General features: G+C 41.9%; 2 protein-coding genes across 7 annotated transcripts in view; one reads left to right on the forward strand and one right to left on the reverse strand.

The window, feature by feature from the left end:
• Positions 1 to 125: 125 nt before the first annotated feature.
• On the forward strand, positions 126 to 18,075 carry STK38 (serine/threonine kinase 38). The gene is made up of 14 exons (XM_072844992.1): positions 126 to 363; positions 2,221 to 2,353; positions 4,651 to 4,702; positions 4,861 to 4,983; positions 5,552 to 5,635; positions 7,510 to 7,633; positions 8,528 to 8,682; positions 9,799 to 9,901; positions 10,796 to 10,857; positions 11,404 to 11,521; positions 11,720 to 11,843; positions 12,567 to 12,662; positions 12,915 to 13,009; positions 13,580 to 18,075. The coding sequence occupies exons 1-14, from the start codon at positions 129 to 131 to the stop codon at positions 13,708 to 13,710; spliced, it is 1,635 nt and encodes a 544-aa protein (XP_072701093.1). The 5' UTR covers positions 126 to 128; the 3' UTR covers positions 13,711 to 18,075.
• Positions 17,863 to 21,390, reverse strand: part of KCTD20 (potassium channel tetramerization domain containing 20) — a 30,551-nt gene continuing 27,023 nt past the window's right edge. For all 6 annotated transcript variants that reach the window (XM_072844995.1, XM_072844997.1, XM_072844996.1 and 3 more), the window contains one exon: positions 17,863 to 21,208. In XM_072844995.1, coding sequence (XP_072701096.1) covers positions 20,916 to 21,208 — 293 coding nt within the window. In that variant the 3' untranslated portion in view covers positions 17,863 to 20,915. The remainder of the gene's footprint in view (positions 21,209 to 21,390) is intronic.

Here is a 21,390-nt window from a genome sequence, read left to right on the forward strand (position 1 = left end):
CATGCGCCAGAGCCCACACCGCCCCGGGCTCCTCGGCCTGGCGCGAAGCCTCTACGCGCATGCGCCGCTGGCGAGAGAGGGCGGGGCGCGGTAGCGCCGCCCCGCGGGCAGAGGGCGGTGACGGGAGGATGGTGGCGCATGCGCGGTGCCGTGGCAGTCGCTGGGGTGCCTGTCCCGTCCGGATCGCCGTTGGTGCGGGGGGCGGCGGTAGCGGCGCGGGGGCTCCGGTCGCCCCGGTCCCGTTCCCGTTCCCTCCCGCCAGCTGCGCCCCCCCTCTCCGCAGTCGCTTCGCCTGGCTTGGCGGCACCGGGACCCTCGCCGCCGCCTTGGGCTCCTCGCCGCTCCCCCTCCCGGGGGGCTCCGGTAAGCCGCTCCCGCCTCGTTGCCATGGCGACCCCCGTGCTCCCCCCCGCCCGGTGCTCCGCAGCCCCTCCTCCCTGCCCCCGGGGCCCTTTGCCGCTCCCGGGGCGGGGGGGAGCAGGGGGCGGCCCCCCGAAGCCCCCGGGTCCGGTGGGGCTGGGAGCGGCGGCGCTGCGGGCCGGGTCCCTTCCCCGGGGGTGGCCGCGCTGCGGGCCCGGGGGCGGCGGGAGCACCCCTCTCCCCCGCGTCCGGGGGGCTTGGGCCCCTTTTGTCCGCTCCCGGTGATGCTGCCGGGCCCCTCCGCCAGCGCGGCGGCACGAAGGGCCGCACGAAGGGCCGCGGAGCCGCCGCCCCCGGGGGCTGCCTCGCCCCCGCCCGGCTCTGGTGGAGCCCGGGTGCCGGGAGCATCCTGCCCCGTCACCGTCCCGTCGCCGGGGTAGGGGTCGGTTGGCTCTGAGCGCCGGTCCCCGCAGAAAGGACACCTGAGCACCCAGAGGTGCTTTGGCACTGCTGTCTTCCACCCGGTTACTTTCTCTTGTCTTCCTCTTCCCTTTTTTTTATTTGCACCCCCTTGTAACCTGCTTCTGTCAGATAATTTTCCTATTCTGTTCTCTAGGAGGTGAAAACCAGAGGCATGGCTTTCACACCTGCCTGCTTACAGCACGCGGGGATGTAGCGTGCCATCTCCTCGGAGGTGTACGGAGAATGTGACCCATCACTCGTGTGGTGTCACTCAGAGCTGCTCCTCCGTAAAGACATAACTCCATCTCAAAAACCATATAGCTGGAGGTTCTTACCGGCTCCCACGCTGTTATTTTTTCTGTGAACGAGCCTGTAAGCGCAGCAAACAAAATAGTTGGTGTCTGTAAAGGACGCGATTTGCAAAGGCACAATAATGATGCCTTGTAAAGAGCTGCGGAAAGTAAACAGAAAAGAATAACTCATAAAATGTTGCCGGCGCCCAGGCATTTAAAAACGGGAAGTGTGTGTCTAACCTATATTTGTCTGCAATTTCTAGTAAGAGTTGCAAAACTCAGTTACCTTACTGTGCGTTACGTTGTGACCGGGAGAGCTAGACTGAGCTGCTTTTACGCTTGAAATCATTGCATTTTAATGCATTTTAGAAAGTGGAGCTGGGTTGTCAAATATGCCCTGAAACTGCGCTACCGGTTGGAAGTGGCATACTCTGATATATTTATTTCTTAAGAGAATCCCGTATGTAAATGTAGGGTACTTACACTAGGGTTTGTTTATTTTTATTATTTTTTTTAAACTACAGCTCGTTCAAAGGCAGTGGTCCTCTGGATTTTGCCAGATTTCTGTGTGACAGCATCTAGTAAAAGTGAGAGGGCTTAAAAGCAATTAAGTGCCTTTTTTTCCTCCTTCCTCAGTTGCTCCGTTACTGGCTTGGCTTTCAGGATTTTGATAAATTTTGCAGCAGAAGAGACAGCAGGCAACTGATGGAGTTATTTCTGCAAGGGTCATAGGAAGAGGAGCTTCTGGATTAGATGTTTCGGTGTGATATTTCTGAATTTGTAACATTAAAGATAGAATATATTGGGAGCAATAAACATTTGCAGTACTGCCTGAAATTGTGGTTTTTGAAGCATCACGTTTCTTAAGTTTCCTTCCCTCTTATTTTCAGATCAAAAATGTTCAAAACAGGAAGTTTGACTTGTACCTTTTATTTTGTAAGACTCTTCCCTACTTAGTCTTAGTTTAGACAACTGGGTTGTTAGCGTTTGTTGTTAAAAATCTTAACTCTGTGATTCAGCATCACTTAATTGATTGCAGCTCCTGTTTGAAGGTTATTTGTCATTTACAATGTTAAATGTTTCCTCCCTTTTTCTTTCCTAATAGCCATGGCAATGACAGGCCCAACACCATGCTCGTCCATGAGTAATCACACCAAGGAGCGAGTTACGATGACAAAGGTGACGTTAGAAAACTTCTACAGCAATCTCATCGCACAGCATGAAGAACGAGAGATGAGGTAAAAATCTTCCTTGCTTCCTTTCCCAAACTGGGTAAGAGCCAAAAATATGTATTAACTGCATTTAGTTTTCTGAAGCCAAAGCAAAAATAGACGATCTTTGCTGAGCGTGTACCTAAGCTCCCGAGATGGGCACCTGGATGGGGCTTGGCACGAGCACCCAGAGGCAGCTGGTGGGTTTCTGAATCCCACGGTAGCTTAGGCTGGAGCTTTTTGAGTTTCTTCTGCAACCAATTGAAATGTGCTTGCAAATGCAAAAGTGAGATGACTGTTATCAAGTTTTTAAAAAACCCATATATTTGATTATGCCTCTAAGTAGAAACTAACTTGGGATGATTCGAGTACAGTTCTGCAGTAGAAAGCCAACGTTTACAGATGTTTATCCTGCCTATCTTGGTTCTGTTGCCTCTTCCCATTTTATGTCCCTGGTTGTAATATTTAAAACTCATTCTAGAGCATCAGTTTCAGTTTGGATTATAATGTGTGATCAAGTCAGCTGATAAAGGAAGATAATCTTTTCAAAGACAGCGAGGGATTGCTGTAAGGACTGTCACTTAAGGTTTAACTTCTTGTCTGTGACTTAGCTGAACCTATGGCATCTCTTTAAATATATTGGTCAAAATACAACAAGCGATTTAACTGAGAAGTATTACTTTTACTTTCCTTTGGCTGGAACCATCTAATTTGCTGAATAACCCTAAAGTTGTAGCACTGCGACTTCTGACGTTCTCCCAACGTGCCATGTAGTCTATAATCAGAATTTTCAAAAAGGTTCAGGGTTTGTTCGCTTGCAGACTTGCTGCCAGAAACCTAACTAGATCCAAGAGGAATGCCTGCTAACTACAATAACTGCAGAAATGAGGAAGCAATTTAGAAATAAATACTAACTTGCATACATATTTTCTTCAAAGCTTCAAATTAGTAATGAGAGATTGAGGTCTAATCCAAACAGAAAACATCACCGATTTAATTCCTTTCTTTCTCTTTGCATAGCTCTTGCTTTTTATTATGAGCGCTATTGTCTACTCCCAAAATCTCAGTGACAGGTTTTTTTCTGTTTAGGATGAAGACTTTTGTCTGCAGAAACATACTGGACTTTACAAGTTACATGTTTTTTTTTAACAGTAGATGTGTCTGTGGGTGTGCAATTTGGAGATTAAATGGTGTTGACAAAATGTACACTGAAGCGCAGATAGGACCTATTAAGGATATTTGGGGGAATTTCAGCATCGCTCAGTCACGCTGAGCTATTTAATTCTGCATATTGCAGCAGTCGTCTTTTGCGACTGGAGTCCGTGTTTTGAGTGTGAAATGAGATGACCAGACAGGGCTCGCTGGGTACTTAAATAAGGGCAAAGCGATTTAAATGTGCCTGATTGTGGAGGCGATAACCCAAAATATTATCATGTCGCAGCAGCTGCATAGTGGCACAGGAGACCGGAAGAGGATCTTGCGAAGGATGACTTGCATAAGGAGAAGGATTTTTTTAGTACGTTTGTAATGTTATACCAATAAAAACACACATGGAGAGAAAAAAAACCCCAAACCACCAATCCCAGTTCAGCCAGCTATTAATATGATTGGTGTTGGGAAAACATTCCCGGAGGGTAATCGTTACGAATGTCCCCTGAAGCCATTCCCCCCTCTGAAGTCTTGCTTCCTTTTTTTCTTCTCTCCCAAATAATAATTTTGTACTAAGGCTGTAAATATTTCCAATTCTTTAAGGGGGAGAATGTGTACAGACATGTTTCCTCTTCACAAATATTTTGAGTATCTCGGGTATTAGGAAATATAAAGTAACTTTCCTCATTTTGCATATGATGAGTTTGAGATGCAGTGAAATGACAGTGCAGATCCACAGATGTGTTTAAATAGCCAATTCTCCCTGGAATAAGTGAGTCTTTGGTGTTTAAATATTTATTATGGCTCTGGCCTTAAGTGACTTGCTCAGCTGTCAAAGAGAGAGACAAGAATTGAATCCAGATCTCCTCCATCTACTTTCGTATACAACGAAAACATACACTTGAATAAGATGTGAAACTTGAGACAGGTTTAGATTGTCAAAATTAGAGAGGACAAGGCTAGAATGGTAAAGCTGTAATATTAGATTCTTCAGAATTAATCTCCTGATTAATCTCTGTCTGAGTCTCCCTTGTAGATCATTCAGACTTGTTACTTGCTGGCATTACGTCCTCCTTTCACAGCAGGCATAGACCAGAGGTGTGGGATACGTGCATGTGATTGAGAAACAACGTTAACGATTCAACCTTTATTTTTCTAACTTGTCTCTGCTATAGACAAAAGAAGCTAGAACAAATGATGGAAGAAGAAGGCTTAAAAGATGAAGAGGTAATGAATATGGGAAAATTATCTTAATGGTTAAATACAAGTGATTTTCTTTTATAAATGGAGATCTGGGATCTTTACTTGGAATTGCTGTGATCTCTATGGAGCCCACCTGCAGAATTCTCACTGTTTTTTTTTTTTTTTTTTTTCCTAAACTCTAGAAAAGAATCAGGAGGTCAGCACATGCACAAAAGGAAACAGAGTTTCTTCGCCTAAAGAGAACAAGGCTTGGTTTGGAAGACTTTGAGTCTTTAAAAGTAATAGGCAGAGGAGCATTTGGAGAGGTAAGTCCAGAAAAGATGACTAACAAATACCAGTGCTGTTTAAAAATACGTTTAAAGACTTGCATAGTTTATACAAGTGAAAAAGAAATGTTGAAACAACCGCAGATTGATTTTTAGCTTAAGTCATGTGCATCTGTCTTTACGCTTAATAAATGCTGGTTTAAAAACATTCTGTGCTTTAAAGGAACATGAATGCTGTTGCAAAGGACTTGATGAGCAAGCCAAATACAAGTTTGGCAGTGTAATTCTGACCTCCCGGGGCTGGCCTTACGGAGGAGGGAGAGCTGGAGGGCCCTTGCGGTAGTATCTTCTGGTGGCCTTCTTCAGAGAAAGCGGCTTTGGACCTTCTGCTTTAGGTGTATGATTGCTCAATGTGTCATCTGTTACCATGATTTAATCTCTTAGAATGAACAGAACTTGTTTGCCATTACTGTACACTGTGTAATGCTTTTCGTTTTTATAATCTGATATGATTTCATTAAATGGAAGCCAAGGGCTTGATACCCAAATTTTTCAAGAGTTGTAGTGATAATGCTGTATTTGACTCAAGTTTTTGCATACTTCCTAGGTGCGGCTTGTCCAGAAGAAAGATACGGGGCACGTTTATGCAATGAAAATACTACGTAAAGCTGATATGCTTGAAAAAGAGCAGGTGAGTAGCCACCTTGAGTAGCAAAGCTACCGTGCATGTTTTAGATGACTTTGGGAGGTAATTGCGATGTGTAGAGAGGAGTAGTAGGCATCTGTGCTCTAGGTTTACTAGCTAAAAAATTATGTGGGTGTGTTTTCCTCATTTTTTATCGAGGAAATAGGTCAGAAAAATCTCGTATGAATTCATAAGGACCTGTCTTATAGTGGGCTCTTTCAAGTTTTGGGGGTGTCTTTGGTGGTTTGGGGTTTTTTTTGTGTTAACATTCCTTTGAACAATGCAAATGTTTGAGGAATATGTATAGGGTTACAGTAGTAGTTACAGGCTGTTGTATGTAACTGACTGCTCAGAAGAGTGTTTCGGACAACCTCTACCGTCTTGCTTAGTCTTAATGGAAGCTGCAATTGTAATGCTTTTTTCTAAGAGGCTCTTCAGTCTGAAGCAAGGTAGGACTGACCTCACTTTCTACTTGAAAACATGGGGAAGCAGAGCATTTTTCTAAGGACTAGGTTTGTCTTTCTCCAGTGAAAGAGAAGGACAGTTCTATGTGTCTGATTTATGTTGTTCCTCCTCATTTTATGATGATGTATGTTACATGTACGCACGTGCAAATGATTCAGTATTGATGTCAAGACTGGTGTTTTACTGCCTTTCTGATTTATGGAACCAGATACAAATATCAAGTGATGTGAATGCTGGAATTCTGACTTGGAGAGACATAAAGTAGCCGTGTTTAACTTCTGGAAATACAGTGGTCTGAGACAATCCTTTCTTGTTCAGCACTGGGATGAATCTAGGAAGCACTGTGTGTGTGTTCATAAAATCAGGAACTGGTTTCCATTTCTGAAAATACTTGTTTAAAAAACAAACAGTGTGTCCACGCACGAACTTTATGCGGCACTGCTAAATTAGTGCTGTGGTGTACAAATGTGGGAATAGGCTGAGGCCATATCTGAAGGGCATGCTAACTGTTTCAAGAAGAGCTAGATCTTGAGAGATCTAATTATTAGACATTTTTGTCAAAAATTGAGATATTTTATGTATAGGATTAACCTGGTTTTATAATCAACCATATGTTTCTCCTCCTGAATCTTCCCATGGCAATAAATTGTGTTTTGGAGTGGTCTGTTATCTAAGTGGTTTTAAGATAAGTGCTTTTATAGTGTCCCATATCACTTGTACAGTTCTGATTTGAAGGGGACCCAAATGCCATAAGAATTGAAAGAATAAGAACATAAATGTGGGTTATCTTTCTGTATGGAACCTTGTTGTTCAGGAGGGTGGTTTAAATTTATCTAGCTTGAGTTTTTGCTTAAAAGAATGAAGTTAGTGTTCTCTTGCCTTCCTACATCTGTCTCAATGTATGGCAGCTAAAGTCACACAGTAAGTATAAAAGTTACTCAAGAGTAAATGTCCAAAGGCAAAAGTCCCCATAAACTTTCCAGTGGAAACTTTAGAATGTAAAAGGGTCTTTCAGATCTTCATGCTGAGGAGTAAAATGGAGTTGGTGTTCAATGCGATTTATCGGACTGGGGGGGAAAAAAGAAACATTTTGGAAAAATACAGCTGTGAAAGCTATATTATAGCTTTCAAAATAGCTGTGAAAAATATAGCTGTGAAAGCTTCTCACCTTTTTGTTGTCAGAAGCATGACTTTTGGATTTGATTTTGAACATGTTATGCTATTTTTATTACCTAAAAATATTGAGGGGTGAAACTATTGAAGTTTTGATGGTGTTTCTGCCCTCATGCAGTAGTTTGACTGCTGTCTTTTCGATATTTGATGCTTTTCAATATAATACTTGAATTGTCTGTGAAATAAATGCATGTAATAAAACATAGACTTGTAATTAATCAAACGCATATGTGTCTCTCCAGGTTGGTCATATTCGTGCAGAGCGGGACATTCTAGTGGAGGCAGACAGTTTGTGGGTTGTGAAAATGTTCTATAGTTTTCAGGACAAGCTAAACCTCTACCTTATCATGGAGTTCCTGCCTGGAGGTAACTACCTGAAATCAAAAGACTGCTTTCCTCTTATTTGTGGATTTCTAACTTCTTAATTACAAATGTAGTCTGGGACGAGAGTGTACGTGGTTACCATCCAGTGGTGTTTGTACTGGACATCACTTTGCGAGGAAACAAGTCATTGTAAAGCCTTCTGCTTTTAGGAGTTAGGGTGCTGAGGTCTCTGGGTCAGGCTCGAGGTCCCCTGCTTGGGTCTTCTAGCTACGGATGTTTGAAACTTGGCCTTAATGTTCTGCTAGTTCTTATCCTTACTGTGCACTGGCTAGCTATAGATCCATAACATAACCAGCTTTTGACTTTCTAACCTTTTGCTTTTAGCTGGCTTGCAGTAAGAGTAACTTTTAAGGTCCCTTTTTCAGAGGATGATGCTGTTTGTTTGAATGATAATGCTACTGTAATTCACTTAAGAAGAAAGTTATACTGAAAGCCTGTAATATATGTGGCTAATGAAACCACAAGAATGCTTTCTGAGATGACACTGCACAAATGCAATCTGTTTTTTCTAACAGCTCTGTAGCTGAAAGTATCTATTTTAGTCTGTGATTCAGATGTGTAGTGAAGAGTGGCAGCCCATAGCTGACTCTTAAGGGATGTTTCTGTACTGCTATTTCATCTTTATGCTATTTAGCTGTCTCACTAAGTTTAATGCAACTACAGCACAAGTCTTTCCACATACAGTGATACAAAGGGAGATAGAAGAGTTTGTCACAGAGGTGCTGGGGAACTCTCTTACTCTATATGAAATCAGTTTAGATTTCCTGAGGTTTTAAATAGCTTAATCCTTTTCTTTGCAAATGTCTTCAAAATTAGTGAGAGTGGAGTTGGTGTGCTTGTTTGTATTTACCTTTGCTATATGTGGGTGGCTTCTAGGGGATATGATGACACTGTTGATGAAAAAAGACACTCTAACAGAAGAAGAGACACAGTTCTATATAGCTGAGACCGTGCTAGCCATTGATTCTATTCATCAGCTGGGTTTTATCCATCGAGACATAAAACCAGACAACCTTCTTCTGGATAGCAAGGTATGTACTAACCACTGGCTGGGTAGTAGTAAATAGGTGTTGTAATTTTTAATATTGACCTGAAGTGGTGTTGACAGTTGCGAAAGAAGATGGTGCTTCTTTCTTAGCCCTGTTCCTTCTAGCTTTTGAGGGCATATCTGCCATATTGCTGGGGGGAAAGAAACGAGCCCAAGAAAGACCTTTCCTCCACCTTCAGCTGTATTCATACCTTACTTAGGAGCTCTTTTCTGACAGTTGTTTAAGCTATTTTTAGTTATTTCAGCCGCAGTTTAAAACACACAGTTTCAGTTCTCCCCTCTTAGTCAAAGATGTTTCCTTTTGGTCTCACATCTGTTATGCTCACGCTTGCCAGCTGTTGGGTAGATGATCATATCAAATGCAAAGGATGTAGCTGTTCCATTAGTAAGACTGAAAACTGAGATATTATCTCCCTCAGAATCAGGATGTATTGCTGAAGGCTGGCCAGGCTACCCGATTGCTTCTAGATGGTTATTGGAGGCAGTCTGCAGAAAGCTTGATTGTTTCACCATCCTTCTACTGCTCACTACAAGTTTGCTTAAAATTTAGCTTGTTTGGAAAAAGTTTGCCAACAGTAAATAATTCTACTTTACCACTAGCCAGCTAATAATGCACTGTTGGAATTACTGATGTAATTCAGTGTGCCTACATCTAGACGTAGATAAACTTAGGACTTTGAAAAGTATGTATATTTTAGATATACATCTAAAAATTGCACATAGTCGGTGCGGTCACACCTTATGCACTAGAACAGATCCAGTCCATGAGTTTAAGGTGTTTCTCCTTAGCTATTGGGGTCAACGCACAATCCAGGGACTACAGCTCCCTCTGGAGACGTTTGCTTTCACTCTGAAGTGGTCAGGAGCTTGCAGGAGCAAAGGTTTCTTGAAGTAAATAGCTACTGGGCTTCCTCTGTGGAGTAGTGATGAAAGTATAAATAGCTTGATTCTGTGTATACATCCAGTCTTAGGCTAAAACAAGGAATGCAAAAAGAGTGCATCTATTTATTATACAAAATAAAGGGAGGGGAAGTAGTAGAAAACTTTATTTGCTATGATAATGTCTCATACTGTTTTGGTTTTTTTTTAATGTTTCTAGGGCCACGTAAAACTCTCAGATTTTGGTCTGTGTACTGGACTAAAGAAAGCCCACAGAACAGAATTTTATAGAAACTTGAACCATAGTCTTCCTAGTGACTTCAGTAAGTTGTTTGGCTTCAGAAGGGTATCTGTGTACTTGCTGTCGGTGCCTGACATAACTCATTTCAGTGTAAGGTTAGAAGGCTGCAGAGGGGGGTCTAATAATCAACATTGCATCAGGAGGCGTAACTTTGATTTTCTGTAGACCTTATTTATAAAAATAACTTTAGTTACTTTAAGGTACATAAACATCTTCATTTCTAGAAGTTTGTCTTTGAAATAGACTCTGCTGTAGCCTGCCTTTGCATGTGTAATAAACCTCGAATGCAAACTCAGTGTGACTTGGTAGATGCTAGCTGTATCTCATGTGTTATTGAAATTAATAAGTGAGTCTCTTTGAGTAGTCAGTAATTTTCTCAAGGGGAATAACTCTGATCGTGGAGTTAAAAAAACACTGAAAGCATGGATCGCTAATGAAAGGCTTTGTAAAATTTTATCAAGTTGCTGACAGTTGGGTACTGACAGTTTTGTCTCTTTGCAAGGTTACATCCCTCGCTTTGCTCTTCGCTGTCAGCCAGAGGCTGCTGACCGCTCTGATCTGCCATTGCAGGCACCCTTAGCTTGTGCCAGGTAAACTGAGCAAGGCAAGGCTGAGGCAGGTTAACTCCTTCATCTGTGCTGATGTGGCTTATCTTCAGTGAGGTGAATTAAGGTGTGGTTCCGCAAATAGCTCCAGCTTCACTGTGGTGGTAAACTGTGGCCGTAGGGGCCAGCGATGAGCACCTGGGGACTGTAACCTCTTACCAGGACAGCTGGATACAAAATGGGCTGGCTGTCCAGCCCCTGGTTACCTTTTTTGATGTCGTAAAAGAGATTTTTAGTGTAATGATTTTGGGGTAAAAATGTACGTTGGGTGACCAGTAGGATGCAGTCACATATATTCCCATCTCCTTTAGCTTTCCAGAACATGAATTCCAAAAGGAAAGCAGAGACTTGGAAGAGAAACAGACGGCAGTTGGTAAGTACGTTTCACCTGCTTGGAAACGTTCTCTGCTGAGCTGTTGCGTTCAGCTGGCACACGTATTTAAATGACAGGCATTAATCCATTTCGGAGTTCTGAATAATGCCGAAATAAGAAGATTCATGCTTTTTCTCTTAAAAAGAGGAACGACTCTAATTTGTCCTTCATCCATCTGCTGAACAGCTGGTGACATATGTGCCTGAGATAGCACTGCCATAATTATTTACATTGATGTCTGATGCCTCCCAGCTAAAACTAACAGTTCTTGCCACTTTCAGTATAACAAAGGGCTAATGCCCCATTCCAAGGCGTATATAGACAGCGGTACCTTTCCCCATTTCCCCGATGGTATTTTAAGACTCTTTCACATGAACATGTTGATTTTGTCTCTACATATCTTGAAATAAAGGCTTTAAACAACTTTGCTAAAGGATCTTGGAGACAATCTGGTGTCTTCCTCAAAATAACCGTTGTTGCATAAGTTCCCACTTCCATATCAGGCAGTTTTCTCTAAAGATGCATAACTGATGGTATTTGTTCCAGGCTTTTTCTACTGTGGGTACTCCGGATTACATTGCCCCTGAAGTTTTCATGCAGACCGGATACAACAAACTTTGTGACTGGTGGTCACTTGGGGTCATCATGTACGAGATGTTGATTGGTAAGGAACAGGCAGCGCACAAGTTTTGAGCAGGAATTGTGGTGTAGGACATCAGCTCTATTTACGTGCTTGGGGTCAGGTTCTCAAAGCATCCGCTCCTTGCAGGGTTTGTGAGGTTTGTTCTGGTGCACTGTAGACTTCAGTAACTACAGGAACTATTTTTCCTTTATACAAGATTGTATTTTTCTTTCTTTTCAGGTTATCCACCGTTCTGTTCTGAGACTCCTCAAGAAACATATAAGAAAGTAATGAATTGGAAAGAGACTCTCACATTTCCTCCAGAAGTTCCAATATCTGATAAAGCAAAGGATCTTATTTTAAGGTGCCAACCATATGGTTTGCCATTTAATACTGTACTAATTTTCTTGTCTTGCAAACTGTACTATGCACCTCTTGTAGGTTGTTTCATATGAAAAAAATCTGATGCTTGTGACAGCTACATACTCTGTTATGCACATGCATCAAATGCTGAACTCCCTCGTCAAATACATTTGTCTCTCAGAGGTCATTTAGTGGAGCCCTGACTCACCTATATGAGCTCCCACGGAAGTGCTGCTAGTCTGGCAAAATATGAATGTTTCTGCTCTTTATTTTGTCTGTGAGCTTCTTGTGGAAGCAACTTAATCTTTTTGCCAGAGCTAGCTTCTTACAATAGCAATGGTTCTGACATTGTATGCACTGGAGCATACAAATGTGTCCCAGTGCATGCTGACTCTTGCTCTTTCATTTATATTTTCAATCACTTACCTATTCTCAGGATGGAAATATAAATGTCTAGCTTTTTAGGCTTTATATGTTCTCCTGGTCCTGAAATAGAAAGGGCACATTATCCTGTTGTGAAAGAATACCACATCTTAATTGTAGCATTTGACATGACATTCCTAAGCATAACTTTGTGTGTTGGTTTTGCAGTGGGAGTTCTTGACCTTCTCCATTTATACGTTAAGAAAGTGTCGTAGTATCAGTTCAGAAAGTCGTTCCATTTCTGGATGGAATGCTTTCGTTTTTCATTCTTCCTTCATTTTCATTCTTCCTTCCATCCCAGATTTTGCTGTGAATGGGAGCACAGAATTGGTGCATCTGGTGTGGAGGAAATAAAGAGTAACCCATTCTTTGAAGGGGTTGATTGGGAACATATCAGGTAAGATGCTTTGCAGAAAAGCAAGCTGCTCTTCTCTGTGGACTGTTTAAAGCTAGTCCTGTTCAACAGAAGTGAGCAGCTTGACTGGCATTTATTACATCTAGCTGTGGGAGACAGTATTTTGTTCCTTATCTGAAGCTTGCTGAGGCTTAGGTACCTTCAGTCTTTGATTCTGTTAAGAAATGGAAAGTGGCTGAATCCTGCTTTCTTCTGCCTTTGAAATCTTAATACTGAAACTGCTCTTCTTGGCAGAGAGAGGCCTGCTGCAATTTCAATAGAAATTAAAAGCATTGATGATACCTCGAACTTTGATGAATTTCCAGAATCTGATATCCTTAAACCCACAGGTAAATGCTTTGATTCTGCATGTAAGCAATCCTTCCTCTTCTCTGATAGAATAGTAACTTTCCTGTTAGTCAGAGCAAGGATCTTACTAGAGGCTATTTTTTAATCATGATCAAATTGTTACCTTGGTAGTCTTGAGGCGCAGGGGTGCGCAAGCTATAATTTGGGTTTCGGGAAATGGGATGCAGACTTGTGAATGATGCGGGAGCCATCTGAGGAAGGGCATCTCTAGGAGGCAGCAGAGCTCCCAGCAAGTACAAATCCCACTGCGAGTACCTCTTGGTATTGGCTAACTCTTGCTACCATGTCTAACGCTTAGCATAGGGGGTAGGGAGAGGGTGGGACAGAAGGGGACGATATGTTTTGGTGTAAATCTCTAAAGGATCCTTGTATTTACGTGTCAAAGCATATTCACACATTTGCTCCATCGGGTTGAAGAGTGAAACTGAATGCCTAGATTTACGATATTTCTTTCTTTAGAAGGATTCTCCCCTACTCCACATCCAGTGTTTTGTATGAAAATAAACTTTGCAGTCTTCAAAGGGTAATTTTATTTTTCTGTGTCTTATCAGTGGCAACAAGCAACCATCCAGAGACTGACTACAAGAACAAAGACTGGGTTTTTATCAATTACACCTACAAGCGTTTTGAAGGTCTGACAGCCCGAGGAGCAATACCATCCTATATGAAAGCAGGAAAGTAATAAATCTTTACCTGGGACAACTTCTGAGCGGTGGAATTCTGTTCCTGTACTTTGGGTTTATACCCATAAAAGAACTTTTTCTTTTTTTAAAGAAAACTTGAGGGCTATCAACTCTTGGAGAAGACTTCAGGACCCTGTTTTGTTACACACCCGCGTTGTTACTAAGGATTTTTTCTTTCCGCGCCATTGAAAAATTCCACAAAATGTTTGCATCATCTCTGCACAAGCACATCTTGCTGCTTCAGGAGCAAGAGTTTGTTTTCTTTTTAAATTCTTTGCCAGATTGTACAGTCCATCGGGAGATGAGAGCAAGCCTTCACTTGGACGTTGCAAAGCACGTGATGTTTATATGGACTGTTTTGCCAGTCCTGCATTAAGTGACAAACTCAATCTGCCAATTCTGCCAGCACTGTTTTCCCAGTGGCTAAGGACTTCAGTACAGAGGAAACAAAGCAATAATTAAAGCTTGAGATAGACAGCTCTCCAGGAAACGATCTAGTAGAAGGACACAACTTGTATTGCCTTAACTTTAGTTTGTAGTGCTGGTTTTTATAATGCTACTTGGAAGCCTCTTTAATAGCATTTCTCAACTCTGTCGCAGTGGCCTCCAGTTGTGGTGCACTTTACTTTTGGTACTAAGACAGTGACCCTCAAGCCATTTAATATTTTTTCTAAATTAAAAAATTGTTTTCTTTTCTAGACAGTCATAGGAGAAACGGGCCCCTTCCTCCAGCGCCAACTGTTTTCAGTTACTGTATGAAAGGATGGATCTATAAACAATGCAGATGATAAAAACTACAGCGGGTTACGCAGGTGGATCTGGAATTAGAGCAGAGAGGGAGGGAAATTCATTTAACCTGATCATTGGTGGGCATCTTGCATACTGGTGGGTCAGCTGTGAGGCTTCCCGTTCCTGCTGCTGCCATCTTTTGGCCACTTGGAAGATCTGCATGTTCATCGGTTTAAAGACGAAACCATCTTTTGTGGCCTTTTTGCTCTTGGTTTTGAGCAGAACAGTATCAGATTCTTCTGTGAATCTTGATGAGAGGCCTCCCTGGCGTTTCCTTACAGAGCTTCTCTTGCTGTCACGGCTGAACCATGTGTCCCCATAGTCTTCCAGAGAGACAGTGCCTCATGAGGTCGCTTGTGGGGCAGTGGAACCCACCATGTCCACTCTTTGAATATTGCCTAATATAAGTGATAAAAGTACTTTCAGTTATGATCAGGATGCTCTCCAGGAGAGCCCCCAAGTGCCTTTCCTTGCTTAAGCATCTCTTGGAACACGACTGCATTTTGGGAGGGAGGATTCTGCCTCAGTTGAGCTTTTGGTAATTCCTTTTTATAATCGTGAGCTCTGCTTTCCATCTGTTTTGTAGTTAACTCTGCACTGCCAGGGGCAGGTGGCATTAACCTTTGGGCCTGCCTGGTACCAGTCTTTAATTTGCAATTAAGATTTTTTTAAAAAATAAATTTAATGAGGTTTCTAAAAGCATGTATCAATTTGAACTGTCTTGGATTCTTGCAAACTTTTATTGGTGCTGAACACTAGCTACATAGCACAGACAAAAAAGCAGCTGTTTAGAAACAAAGCTAGAGCGGTGTTTCAAAGTAAAAGGAAGGCTTTCAGTTATATTTAGTCCTAACTTTCTAGATTAGGAAATGAAAGAAAATGAGTTTGTAGTGAAATTTTTTTTAATAGGTGCTTTTAGGGAATTTTTACCTAGGTGTCTTTTGAACTGAGTGCCATCATGAAGGACTGACTGGGGGACTGAAAGCACCGTATGTAGCTAAAACTGGGCGATAACTTGTTAGCATCCTCCCCCTGACCATCCTTTGTGCTTTTTGTATGTGTCCTAGTTTAATGAATTGCCATAAGCAGTTTAGATATCAGTTGGATCCTACAAAGCTGAATTGCAAAAATAGCCTTAATTAGAAGTACCAGGATCACTGTAGTCAGTAGGGCTTACTCAGATGAATAAGGGCTAACAATGATTTATAGGGTCAGGCTTTTTATCAACTAGTCAGTAATATCACCTTCTGCTCCCTTTTTATTTTTTATGAAGGACTGATACCAACTTCTCAGATTGCTCTATCTCCTTATCCTGCAGTTTCTTCTAGCCATTTGAAAATGTTGCCTTATAAACCATTGGAAAACTAAGAGGTATTAATATCAAAACATTTTTTAAAATTCCTAACAGCTTAGTTACTGCCTTAAAATTAAAAAAAAAAAAAATTGAAATTCTTTAAAGCTGCTGTGGATTAGGAATAAATGATTTTGAGTAGCTGCATTATTATCCCTTTATTAAAAGGGACTGGCATTTTTATTTATAAATACCAAAGATGAAGCTATACAATTGTACATTGTGATAACTTGCTGTGAAAAAACCCCCTATATAATAATATGTATTGTGCATTTTTAGTGCATGTGTTTTAAAGTCTTCTGAGACCTCAGATTGTTCACTTTTTGAGTTAAAGGTGAAGTTTTTCAAAGGCACAAGGAGCAGTTGGGTACCTCACTCCTGTTGGCTTTCAGTAGAAGTTGGATGTCTTTGAATATAGTCCTCTCTGGACACACCTTTCCAGCGGTAGGTTTTGTATCACAGGTGCATTGTAAGCCTGCTTCCTATTACAGGGAATAAAAGTACAGTGTCTTCTTTCCAGGATCCATACTTCACTGCTAAGAGATAAGAGGTTTGTATGCCTGTTCCATCTCCCATGTTAGCCAAACATTTTTTTTTTTAGCTGCTGGCTTGTGTGTTGAGGTTGTATGTATCTTTTAGCTTTTTTTTTTAAGCTGCAGGCAGTTGCTGGACTTCTAGGAGTAATTCCAATCTGAATTTCCAACGGATCTGAACAAGAGTTATGCTGCCAGTTCACCTCTGTATCATGCCTAGCACAAAACTGCACTAAGTGTTTCTTATCACTGTGCCCTGACTCTGCCTTAACCTGTAAGTTGAAAAAGTGTTCTGTAAATATTTAGAAGCTGTTACTAAATTGCACTGTAAGATTTGGCAGGTGTATTGTGTGTTGCTGGGGGAGCCAACTTTTTATGGAGCCATCTTTACATTGTGTTGTGTAAATAAAATCCTCTTAGTAAACACAATTTTGCTAGCATGTTTTGTTTTTTTACAAACTGGAATCTCCCAGGTTGTTTTTTTTTTTCCAGACCTGAAACTGATTTTAGAATCAACTGCTTGGGTATGAGAATGCAATCGTAACTCATGGGCTGAAGACTGCATTTTGCACAGCAGACATGAAGAAAAGAGCACCCTATTAAAGGTGAAAGACAGTGCTGATCTTCAGAAGAATTAAACCTTTCTGGCAGAATTGCCTCCTGGCAAGGGTGGATGACCCTGGCCTTACTCATGCCTAGGTGTCTGCATTGTGTAAATGTCACTTCAGTTTGAAACTTCAGGGCAAGTTGTTTTTAATCTTTTCCCCTTTCTATTTTTAAAAGGGATAATAAGCAGTGAGCAAGTGGCATTGGAAGCAGCTATGACCCTTCATTTTTTTTCTACCTGTTTGTAACATGCCAAAATCAACTTGCAGTTCTTATTTCATTGCTTGACATTTGCAACAGCTCCACTTGTTGAGTACAAGTTCCTGTTATCACTTCCGTAATTCCACTCAATTCCACCTTGTTCACAAAGTGGAACGCCTTAACGCCTTTCTTAAGCTTCATCCAGAAAACCCTTGAAATACATCCAACACTGAAGATGAAAATAAAAGCCAGACCTGCTCCAAAGCCGTTTTCTTCCAAAGACAGAAGTAGGTAGAAGGGGAGAGCATCTTTCACAGCATACTAACCAAAAATAGCACTAGGGCCTGTTATAGATGCTGCGTAGTTTGTGGGTTAAGTAGTGTTGTCTCATACCTGTGCTATGTGCTGCTTTTAGAACATCACTGCCATGAGTTGCTAAACTTTAAGGTCCCCTCAGCACAAGTGGTAGTAACACTTGTGTGCACCTGCGGCACGAGGTCCCTGCCGAATCAACCAGGCTCTGTCTGATGCAAAACTACTTCTAAGACTTTGGGGTCACAAGCTACACTTACCTTATGAAGCAAGGAAACAAAACCTTCTAGCAATCTATCCCCTGCCCATTTGTCTACTCCACATTTAAAACAATTTTTAAAAGAGCCAAACAAGCCACATATAATTTATACTTTAATACAGAAAAGAAACCATACAGCTGTAGTTCATACACACCACAGGTAATACTTCAGTATATCTAGAGTAAGACAAAACTTGACCTTGTACCTGAATAGTAGGCAACCGAGAGAGGAGGAAAAGCAAATGCACGCTTTTTCAATTTGATTTAGTGTTCTAATGAAACTCACTCTACTAAAAAAAAACAAAAAACAAAATCCAAAATTCATCTTTAATTACTTGGGACAGTGGCTTTTTACTGGAGTTTAATAACTGGAGTACAGTGGCTTTTTGGAGTAATAAAAACTGCATGGAAATCACAGAAGCTGGATACCTCCATCCCATGCTGAAGGTCCAAATTGATTACACACAGTACCAACAAGTTCCTACAAGGCATTAACAGTCTAATCCTCAGGCAATGGCCTGTTGCAGTTAAGTGCCTGGGGCCACTAGTTCTAATAAAATGGCCAAATCCTTCAAGCAGCCTAGCTGACACTCGGCTCAGGGACGGACGCTGGTGGGGTCTGTTTTGGCTGAATGTGGTACTTAGCTGTCAGATCCCGTAAGGTGCTGTTGGCGTCTGATGCCTTGACACAGTCCTGTAGGGTAGTGCTCAAGAACATGCACATTTGAGTCCTTAGAGCAGAACATGTGTAAATGCCAATTCCAAGTCAGCTGGTCAATACCAATACACATTTACTTAAAACTTACACTGCTGTAAAAATAAATATACACACACAAAAAAAATCCATAGGGCCTGCGGGCAAGCTCCATCATTGCTGGGCAGACAGTCTCACCAGTGCCTTTGCTTGACTTGTGGGAAGGGCTCGTTACCAAGGCAGGTAATGGGTTTGGTCTGGCCCTTAGCTGGAAGGTTAATGGTCCATATGTCTTCCTTTCTCTACTACAAAAATAGAAATTAATCTAGAGCAATAATGGAAAGTGATTGCATGCCATCTCTGTGCAGATACTGAAGGACACTTCTCTATACCGATCCAATGACATGCAGGGAGGATTTTTCAGAAGTAGTCAGGTGGACCCGGGCATCTGAACCCCTGGGACTCTCAGGAGGTCCTGAAGCACTTTTGGAAATCTTCCCATAGGCACTTATAAAAAGAAGAAATCTATTTGCTGCACTTAGGAAAGAAGCTAAGAACAGAAACACTGCAAAGAATGGAACCTGTATCCATACAAATGGGAACTAAATATATCAGCAAGTATATGCCTTGGCAGAGATTTTGTTACTTGTAACTAAAATGACGCTCATAAACCTTCAAGAAAATTTGTGCTTGATATTGTCATGTTACTTACACTGAAAAAAACCAAACATCCTTAGCAGCAAACAGTAACAGCAATCTTCAATGCTAAATCTACCATACACTTTGCAGACAGATGGAGAATAATAAAAATTTGCTTGATGATGCAACCCTGACAACAAAGGATTAAACCTGCTAGGGGCAGACTTGTACCTACCTCTATTTTGCCAAGTATGACCAGGTAACTCAATGCGTAAGTGGTACAGGTTTCAACAGCAGTCAATTGCAAGAGCAGAACTGACCTGAACTTAACAACTTTGCAAGAGACCTCTCTCCCTCTCTTTCTTTTTGAATGGGTTTCAGCTTTTCTTTGCACCAGCACCATGTTTAAGTACTCCGCTTTGGGTACGTAAAACCTCTACACAGCCGTCAGAAATGACAGCTTTGTAAGGCAGGCCTGTTGTGGTTGATGTGCAGCTTGGTTGTGGCAGTACTGAACTCTCTGCTAATCAGGGGGTTAAGCAAGCCTACAGGGAACTCCATACTGCAGGAACAGGACCAGCTAGGCTCTAATATAACTGAGCTAAACCAGCCTGGAGTGTGTCTATACCTGTAGTCGCAGCTTTGTTGGCCCTGAATCCAAAATGAACAGAGCCTTAACCACAGACTAGGATTACGTATTCAGAGCAGCAAAGAAAAGTTGTTCCTACGTACATGTATTTTTCTCTACCGAAGGCTGGTTTACTATTGGTATTTCTTACCTGCCTGACAGCAAAATGGTCCAGCCAATTCCAAATTGGGAAGAAAGCAGCTGGCCTTTTAAAGCTGCAATAGTAGAATGCTTCTGGGAGAGTCTACAGAAATTTTGACTGACTAAGGTTGATGAGACCAAGGATTTTATTCAGGTAGTAAACTGTCTGTACTGGGAGCCCCTCCACTGGCTTTTTTCGTCTTAGCAGTGGGATGGAGGAGACAACTGAAAGTCTTTAGCATGCACAATCACATCTAGAAAGCTTCTTACATCTATCAATCAGGCTACTAAACAGATTTACTTTGTTGGTAAAATATCAAGTACAGTCTCTTCTTTTTGGCTTTTTCCTTCAGCATGATCTACTTGTTTTACTGAACTTAACAGACAACAGCCCTAAAAACAGTGATTCCATCTTACGGAGAAATATATATGGGAAATTCCTGTGAACAGGCATATGCTTCTTATTAAACTAGTTCATCCTTCCTTAGAACAGCAGTACAACATGCTGGATGCAAAGCCAGGTGGCAGTGTAAACAGATTCCTCAGTATTTTGCTCACATGCACTCACTCAGTATTTTGCTGTCACAACTGTGCTACATTTCTGCTGGTTGATGAAAGAGTATCATCTGTCCTGCTTTGATGTTGGGTCCTTTGTAACTGATTATCACAAAAGCAAAGCTAAGTGCCTAACGGTAAAGGAAAGCTTTGTCTTGACAGGCCCAGAATTTCCTCTCTCATGTCAAACAAGACGTTTCTAAATACTTCTGCTCTTCTTTTAGAAGTTTAGGTAAAATATTCAGCACCCACTGGTCTGGAAGCCTTTGTAGTAGAAACAAACAGCATCATTTCTCTTTGTTTGAGGAGACGTTGCTTTTGATTGCACAATTAGACTATGGAGTGTGGCTCTTTATTAACGTGCTTGAAATATGACAATGTAGTAAGAGCATGAACAAGGACAAAGCACCTTGCAGGAGTCTGTGTTCCATCACCTGGGATGAAACTATGCTGAGACATTCTCACATCAAGCAGGACTATCCACCCTGAGCTGCGACTAATCTGGTAGATCGTTAACAGCCATTTGGGAGAAGGGTGCGTTTAGCCTGTCGAGTTCATCTACTTGTGGGGGGTGATGCATTATAACCTCATGGTCCTCTGAAACGTCATCACCCACAGCGACCAGGTTTGTTAGAGATTTGCTCCGAACGCACTGGAAATCAACGTGACGGCTTTTGCCCTCTTCCTTTTCCCATGACATCTGGATGAATGGCCGTTGAACATAGTTGTATATCACTTCTGACCGGCCACCAGGCCTCCTCTTCACCTTCTCTTTACAGGTGGGATATCCTGAAAACACAGACAGCCAGTCAGTTGCACTACACACCTCTGACTTGCGCAAAGGGACAACAGGATCAGAGAACACCCAGGCAGGAGCGATTATGGGGCAGGGGGCACTTAGTAGACAAATGCTCACATTCCATATCATTGGCTTGCAGAAGACTGCTTTCTTTTCCCCTGAAAACAGGGTG

The sequence above is a fragment of the Ciconia boyciana genome, chromosome 23, assembly GCF_034638445.1.
Source record: "Ciconia boyciana chromosome 23, ASM3463844v1, whole genome shotgun sequence".
Classification (NCBI taxonomy): Eukaryota; Metazoa; Chordata; class Aves; order Ciconiiformes; family Ciconiidae; genus Ciconia; species Ciconia boyciana.